General features: G+C 44.0%; 1 protein-coding gene across 1 annotated transcript; it reads left to right on the plus strand.

The window, feature by feature from the left end:
- Positions 1-571: 571 nt before the first annotated feature.
- Positions 572-7,244, plus strand: LOC120034359 (glial fibrillary acidic protein-like). Its single transcript, XM_038980880.1, has 9 exons — positions 572-1,098; positions 5,130-5,190; positions 5,328-5,423; positions 5,569-5,730; positions 5,929-6,054; positions 6,220-6,440; positions 6,661-6,704; positions 6,882-6,967; positions 7,194-7,244. Exons 1-9 carry the CDS (start codon positions 572-574, stop codon positions 7,242-7,244), a joined length of 1,374 nt encoding a protein of 457 aa, XP_038836808.1.
- Positions 7,245-8,208: the final 964 nt, after the last annotated feature.

The raw sequence follows: 8,208 nt of genomic DNA on the forward strand, positions 1-8,208 counted from the left end.
ACAGCTACTATCTGAACCTCTCTCTGTCCCCTTTTTCTCTGTCCCTCTCTTTTTCTGACCCTATTAGTCACCAACTAACAGGAATGGAGGAAAAGAGATCTCATTCCTTCACCTCCCTGCTTCTTTTCTTCCCTTTCAATCACACTCTGTCCCCATCTGTGTCTGTGTGACTGAGCATGTGTGGGAGGCAGCTTTGATTTGGTAGCCAAGCTCTGTCGCACCAAATCCTATTCAAACAAGGACGAGAGAGAGAGGGAGAGAGAGAAAGGCCAGGAGACATTTGTAGCTGAGTGGACGAGCACAAACAATCCCTGGCACACAGCTTTTGAGTGTCACATAAACCACCCTCCTCTCTCTCTCTCTCTCTCTCTCTCTCTCTTTCTCTCTCTCTCTTTCTTTCTCTCTCTCTGTCTGTCTCTCACTCTCTCTTTCTGTCTGTCCCTCTCTCTGTCCTATTCAGTGACCGGCCCGGCCAGTCCCTTTCGCCCCTCCCTGTGTACTCTCTCTCAGGATGCGGATGTCTATCCCTATAAAAGGCATGTGTGTGCCCTGACAGGGTTTCATTCCAGCCATGGAGAGTCAGAGAGTCCTGTCGTCTTACAGGAAGCGTTTCGGGCCCCAGGGGGCCGGCAGTGTGGGTGGGGGCGTGCGGCTCAGCAGTCTCTCCTCCAGCCGCTTCTCCCTCCATGGGAGTCCCCGCCACCTGACCCACTCCAGCACCATTTCCCGTCTCTCCCTGGGGTCGGCTGGAGGGGCCCTGCTCCTGGGGACCCCTGGGAACCGGCTGGACTTCTCGGCTGACTCACTCCTCAAGGCCCAATACCGGGAGACACGCACCAACGAGAAGGTGGAGATGATGGGTCTGAACGACCGCTTCGCCAGCTTTATAGAGAAGGTGCGCTTCCTGGAGCAGCAGAACACGGTGCTGGTGACGGAGCTGAACCAACTGAGGGGGAAGGAGCCCAGCCGTCTGGGAGACATCTTCCAGGAGGAGCTGATGGAGCTGCGCAGGCAGGTGGATGGACTCAGCGCTGGGAAGGCCCGGCTGGAGATAGAGAGGGACAACATGGCTGCTGACGTGGCCATGCTCAAACAGAGGTGAGAATGAGGCAGTCTCATTTCCATCACTACAATTTGTCACTGATCAGTCTACTTTGTTTTAGTATTTTGGAGTTCCAATTGATATTGTGGAGTTCTAATTGCTTCAGCAGTCTGTCCACTTAAAAGTTTATTCGGAATTTGATTTAGTGGATTCCTAGTGTTTGGCATGTGTTTTGGTCAATATGTTCATTTTGAATTGGAATCTTTGCTACAGTCTAAAACCAACAAGTGGATAGTTGCCATATCACAATTCAGTATAACTGGATATTGTGTTACATGATAAAATTGCTCAGTAGATGCTTTGGCTTGTTAGTTATTGTAAACACTGTGCTCTGAAGGCTTTACTCAATGTGTGTCCCTCTTTCTAAACTTGATCCTGACCAGACCCCTACAGCCATTCAATGAGTGTGGAGGAATGGAGGAAACACATTAGAGCTGATTTCCACAAAGAGACCAGGGAGCCAGGCAGATGTTCTGTTGTTGACTGATCCCCCTTAATACTCATTCATAAAATACACGCTTCTAAGTTATGTTTATTGGTTTATTGCTTAAGTGGCATAGTTTATAGTTATGAGGTTATAGCTTATGTTTTCACAGGGTGTTTTTTGTTGTTGCCAAGGACAAAGGGAACATCTAAGTGTATTGGTTTCTGAGCCTGTGTATACTATGGATCACGGACGTGTGTGTGAGTGTCACTGCTCTCTGATTACAGATCTTTGCCTTGGTGCAGTATGTGGTATATTTTCACAACATTTAGTACAGAACTCAAACCACATCATCAGAAAGGCAGTCATTTCTCAAATCAATTGAGTAAGTACAACATCAAATCATACAGTCACTTTTTTACCAAACTTAATTAGTGTTTCATCTTGAAATACATGTTTCACATTCACAATGCAATACATGTTTGTTTAAAGTAATTGCTTTTCACAATGCAATGCTCACTTTACGTTTGCTATGATTGTCTTCTCATTTTTTAAATACATTTTACTATTAACCGACTGCTCTTCATTGATAATCATTTAACCGTTTAATCACGTAACCTATAGATTTTAGATTTTTTTTCTACTGCAGTTTTAGAGAACTAAATAATGAAAAAGTATGTTTGTAAAGTATAAATATATATATACTATAATTTACTATTATGATGATGAAGCATTTATAAGCATTTTATAAGCATTTCGCTGCACAAATCAAATCAAATTGTATTTGTCACTTCTTAAACAACAGGTGTAGATTATCAGTGAAATGCTTACTTATGGTCCCTTCCCTACAATGCAGAGAAAAATTACACAATTGGTACCAGTATTAGTGCACCTGCGATAACATCTGCAAATCTGTGTACGCAACCAATACACTTTGATTTGACTGTTAGGATTTTACTTCACTGCAAAACATTTAGAATCTGATATTGAGAAGATCAGAGATGTTCTCTGTCATACAATTGAAAACAGCAGTAACTACACATTTGGTCAAATTGAGTTAAGACTGAAATCAGGCTATGTAGTCTCCTGATTCAATTATCTTCCGTTTTCAAAGAACATTGAGTTTCAAATGTGCAGTAGCTACAAAATCCACGTAAGAACCAACGCAAACAGCAGTAAGTGAAGTTACTAAGTGAAGTTTGTGCAGTTTGCCTTGGTATTCTATCTGGCTCTGAGTTCAGGCCATCCCGATCATAACATACCCTCACACACACCATGAGACAGTCAAAAGGTTGGATAAACACATTTAGATTGTAGATACTGTACTTTTCTTTTGCATTACCCATATAGTTGTTTGTCATACAAAGGCAGAGTGCAGTATCAGCATTTTAGGGGTCATAGGTCAGTGCATTATCACTTATCAACCTACAGCGTATTTGGCTGGAGAGTAAAAAAATACTTTAAAGCCATTTTTCTCAGATTCACTGTTTGCATAGACTGCTCTTTGCCTTTGTATGGCATTTCAGGTGGGTGCCCTGCCCTTGGCCTGAGTCTGCCTCCTGTCCCTCCTATCGTCATGGGCATACCTCCCTGAAAACAATGACACTATACTTTGCGTAGACCTGTTTTGCCTTAAGGTGGAACTGACATCTGTTCATATACACCCCCAGGAAGAATATGACACTTTTTTTTAAAGTCGGACAAGAGAGCATTTAGATATGGTAATTTTCACGTTTTCATAAATTCATAGAATGTTTGGGAATGACGTATAGTAGGGCATTTGTAAAAATTCTGTAGCAATATAGAGTGAGAAAGCGGCAGTGCGTTTCGACAATAATAGACACTGCAGTAAATAAAAAAAATAAAAAACATCTGTCTCGTCCAAGCCCGGAGTCTACGCAGACCGGTGCGCCATAGCCAATCAGAGTTACAGTAGGCCTGAAATGCAAATAAGCCATTTGCCACATGGGCCTACCATTATTCACTTCGAACTGGACTGTGTGTTTACAGGCAGTGGCAACAGCACAACTTTAGATCATTAAAACTGCCCTTGCTAGTTTGATTGTATTGACATTCCCAGCCTTAACTAAAGTCGTCCGTTTTTTTCTAAATATTGAGTATTTAAAACTGAAACAGTGCTCAAGACAGGCTTGATGCAAGCTAATGCTCAACACTATGTTTCTTTCATTTCTTTCATTTGGTTACAATACACCTATGTTGTAATTATATCTGGACAATACATTTATTTTTGCATCAATGATTATGGAAGATATCTTTAATGATCACACGTTTGATCACACATGGGATAGAAATTATGGAAATGTCATTTTCAGTCAATTTTGATGGGTAGTGCAAGTGTATTGCCTAATGTGAAAACAGTGTAATGCACTGTAATTTACAGTACTGTAGAAAATTACATTCAAAGGGCAATTTGTCATTAACTGGTCGTTAAAACAACTTAATTGAGAAGATATCATTGTGTTGTGTTTTGGTGATTAAATCAATTTCACAGTAACCTTATATTTAGTATCAATGGTTGTTTGGTGAAAGATGTCTCCAAACAAAATGAGTACACAATAAAAGGTTTTGAATATAACTAACAAGTGTTAGTTTGGTACTAAGAGTTTTGAAAATTCACCACATACGTGTGAAAATAGCACCAAAGCTAATATTTTTTTAAATTAACAAACAGCTGCTTTTCACCTCTTAGAGCTCAGCATGAGTATCGATGGTGAAGGTTGACAAGGTTAGAGGTCAGTTAGTGTTTCCTGCTGGTTTCCCAACTCTACTCTCTAACACCAATTCATCAGTCTCTGAAGAAATATAGATCTGAGTTTGAGCGTGTGTGAGCATGTGTGTTTCAGTGTGGGGCAGATAGTGGCAGATGGAGATTGGAAGTGTGTGTGTGTGTGTGTGTGTGTGTGTGTGTGTGTGTGTGTGTGTGTGTGTGTGTGTGTGTGTGTGTGTGTGTGTGTGTGTGTGTGTGTGTGTGTGTGTGTGTGTGTGTGTGTGTGTGTGTGTGTGTGTGTGTGTGTGTGTGCATGCATGTTCATGTGTGTGTGCTTGTTTGTGCATGTTCGTGTGTGTGTGTGCTTGTTTGTGCGTGTGTGTGTGTTTTGGTTCCATTCTGTATGCGTAAACTCCGCCTCGGTGGGAAAGGCTGATGGCAGGCTGATGTATAGAAGTGAATGGCTAATGATGTGTAAGCTCTCCATTCCGCTGAGCTCAGCCCACCTACTGCCAACTCTGCTACTGCAGCATGGAAGACAAGTGGTACTCACACAGTCCTTATCATCAGTTTATTCATGTCATTATGTATACAAAGATATTCATACATAGACACATTTAATCATATGCTGATCATGATCCCTTCACTTTTTTGGATGGAAAACATGATCATATATATTGGGTCATTGGTGGGATCATGACTGGGATTCATTGACTTTGTATCAATAGAGAATAGGTTGAAACTATGTTTTATCTGAGGTGCATGGATCCTCTTTGTGTGACCAATGAGTGGACTTAGTGTGCACCCTAACACTGCCTCTCCTTTTATCTGTCTGTTTTCTATTTTTCCTCACTCTCCCTTTCTCTTTCAATCAGACTGCAAGATGAGATGGTTCTTAGACAGGATGCAGAGGGCAACTTGAACGCCTTTAGACAGGTGAGGTCATTTCTCTCATCATTTGTATCAATTTCACTATTATTGACCATGTCCCTGTTTGCATGTGATCTTCACAGCCTGTGTTTTTATATGAGGAATATACATGTCACATTGACCTAAGGATTCTCTGTGTGTAGGACGTGGATGAGGCGTCTCTGAACCGTGTCCAGTTGGAGAGGAAGATAGACGCGCTGCAGGATGAGATTGCCTTCCTCAAGAAGATCCACGAGGAGGTGCGCTTCAGCTTCCCCTCGTCTCTATGGCGATCTCTAGTCCTTACTGACCAACCTCTGTTTCCATCTCTAAAGTAAATAGTGAATATTCAGAGAGTGAAAGAGGTGACCTTTAACCTGTAAGCCTGTGGTTGGTTCTCTATAGGAGCTGCGTGAGCTGCAGGAGCAGCTGATGGCCCAGCAGGTCCATGTGGATGTGGACGTGTCCAAGCCAGACCTGACCGCTGCTCTGAGGGACATCCGGGTCCAGTATGAATCCGTGGCCTCCTCGAACATTCAGGAGACGGAGGAGTGGTACCGCTCCAAGGTCATATCAGAAAGCTTGGGCTATTGCACATACATGTACACACATTACTGTACGCTTGTAGGCAGACACACAGGCAGACACACTACCATACAGATAAACATGCATACAGCCTGGTGTTGCACAATGCACACATTGACAACACACTATAAGATGCAGACTTTTAAACTGTCCTGTCTCTCCTTTCGTTGTTATGCACAGTTTGCCGACTTGACTGACGCAGCTACTCGGAATGCAGACGCCTTGCGATTGGCCAAACAGGAGGGCAACGAGTACCGCCGGCAGCTCCAGGCCATGACCTGTGATGTGGAGGCGCTCCGTGGAACAGTGAGTTGTCCAATCAGAGCAGAGTGTGCTGTATCAACAATGAGACATGAGAAGACCATGAGTTCCATGACTCCCCTCTCTAACTGAACCACCTCTCCTCTTTCATCTCTTTCCAAACCTCTTCCCCCTTCCTTTCCTTCTCCCTCGCTTCCTCCTCTCCTGCAGAATGAGTCTCTGGAGCAGCAGCTGCGCGAGATGGAGGACCGTTTCTCCGTGGAGACTGCTGGTTACCAGGATACAGTGGGTCATCTGGAGGAGGAGATCCAGACTCTGAAGGAAGGGATGGCCAGACACCTGCAGGAGTACCAGGAACTGCTCAACGTCAAACTGGCCCTGGACATAGAGATCGCTACCTACAGGAAGCTGCTGGAGGGAGAGGAGAGCAGGTGAGGAGATAACGGTGGAGAGGGAGGAGGATGGTGGAGGGAGAGGAGGGTGGAGAGGAAGGAGGGTAGAAGGTAGGAAGAGAGGAGGGAAGGAGAGAGCGGGTGTTGGTTGGAATAAAGTGGAAAAAAATAATGGTCGGGAGGAGACAGCGTGATGAAGAAAGAAAAGACAATAGGTAATGGCTGGTATTTACTGATACTCTCTCTTCCTCTTCCTCAGGATCACTGTTCCAATGCAGAGCTTCTCCAACCTGCAGTTCAGAGGTGAGTAAGGGTATCCTGACCCAGACATATTAGCATAGTCTATCATGGCATATAATAATTTACCCCAGCCATATGAATGATGTGCTGATTCATAAATCTCAAGTTAGGATTCGGCTCTGACTGGATTCATGGGCATCTGAAAGCTAAAGGTCTCTCTCACCCTCTCCCTGAGTATAGAGACCAGTATGGACACTAAGTTCTCTCCAGAGGCCCATGTCAAGAGAAGCATCATAGTGCGGACTGTGGAGACTAGAGACGGGGAGGTATGTAGAACATCATAGATCATTGAATGAATCCATGGGGGATTTATTCCCATATCAGATGTGTGAATGTGCTTGCTTCCTGCTTAGCTCCTCCAGAGGGCAGCATGCTACATTGTATTATTCAATACATGCTATTTCACAAGCTTTCAGATCACTTATAGACAGTCCCTCCCTACTGCTGCATCTACAACCTAACATGCCCTGTTCCCTGCTCTCTGTGTTTCAGATCATTAAGGAGTCTACAGCTGAGAGGAAGGAGATTCCTGACAGTCCTTAAAGGACACAAATGGTGCTAGCTATATGTCTGTCATACTGTCCCCACTCCCCAGTAACGCTTAGAGGCCTTGCATGATAATGATACCCTTTCCTGACCAGGCACCTCCCTCTTCTCCAAACCTCAAAGTCCCCCCAGTTGCAACCACCTCACCATCCCCTTCCTCCCCTCTTCATCATCACCCCCAGACCATGCTACATCATTAAATACTTAGGAGTTGCATTTTGTTGAAATAACAAAAAAATCCCTCATTGCATCCTTGTTAGCATTTTTGCCCCAAATTATTATTTTTCTATTGCTGTAACTGGAGATAGGCTTTAGTGCTGGGAAGTGTGGCCATGCACCTTAGAAGGAAGGGTCTTGGACTACTACCCTTCGTGATTAACAGACTTAATGCTTGGAAATGTATTTTTTGTTCAGCTCATAATAGTGACAGATCAGAGTGGGAAATGTTCTCATTGTGTTTGGATAATAGCCAGAGAGGAGGCCTTGAAATGTAGTGATTGTTATTCAGCTAGTGGCAGGAGTCGTGCTGAAGTTGTGTGGTTTGAGTGGATGTGAGAAGTCAAGATGAAAGTATAGTTGCTGGGGTTAGCAGTGGACAGGATGGGTCTCAGACAAGGAAGATGACGTGTGAATGACAGTGCTTTTGGCAGAACTGTTGGTGAAAAGAAAGAAGCTGATGTAACTCTCCTCTAGGGCCAAACACCATATCCATTTCATCCCTCCGTCATACACTGCCCCCCCTCTCTGGATGCAGTGCCTCTAGTTCCACTGTTTCATTGCAACATCATATTTTAACACTAGAACAGTGCCTGGGCACATCCACTTACACACCAGGGGTGAGAGGGACAGGATGGAGGTGAGACAGGGAGTATTGACGAGACCCTTACCTCTGAAATCCCCTGTTCCTCCCCCAGCCCCATCTCTGGAGTGTCAGTGATTGTAGAGAGACACAAAAGAGGGT

Source organism: Salvelinus namaycush, chromosome 41, assembly GCF_016432855.1.
Source record: "Salvelinus namaycush isolate Seneca chromosome 41, SaNama_1.0, whole genome shotgun sequence".
In the NCBI taxonomy this organism is placed as follows: Eukaryota; Metazoa; Chordata; class Actinopteri; order Salmoniformes; family Salmonidae; genus Salvelinus; species Salvelinus namaycush.

Excerpts from the sequence above, each read along its gene's own strand:
- LOC120034359 (XM_038980880.1), top strand. The coding sequence starts at position 572 with ATGGAGAGTCAGAGAGTCCTGTCGTCTTACAGGAAGCGTTTCGGGCCC. Across the intron at positions 5,191-5,327 it reads ACTTGAACGCCTTTAGACAG|GACGTGGATGAGGCGTCTCT; the intron begins GTGAGGTCATTT and ends CTCTGTGTGTAG. Across the intron at positions 5,424-5,568 it reads TCAAGAAGATCCACGAGGAG|GAGCTGCGTGAGCTGCAGGA; the intron begins GTGCGCTTCAGC and ends GGTTCTCTATAG.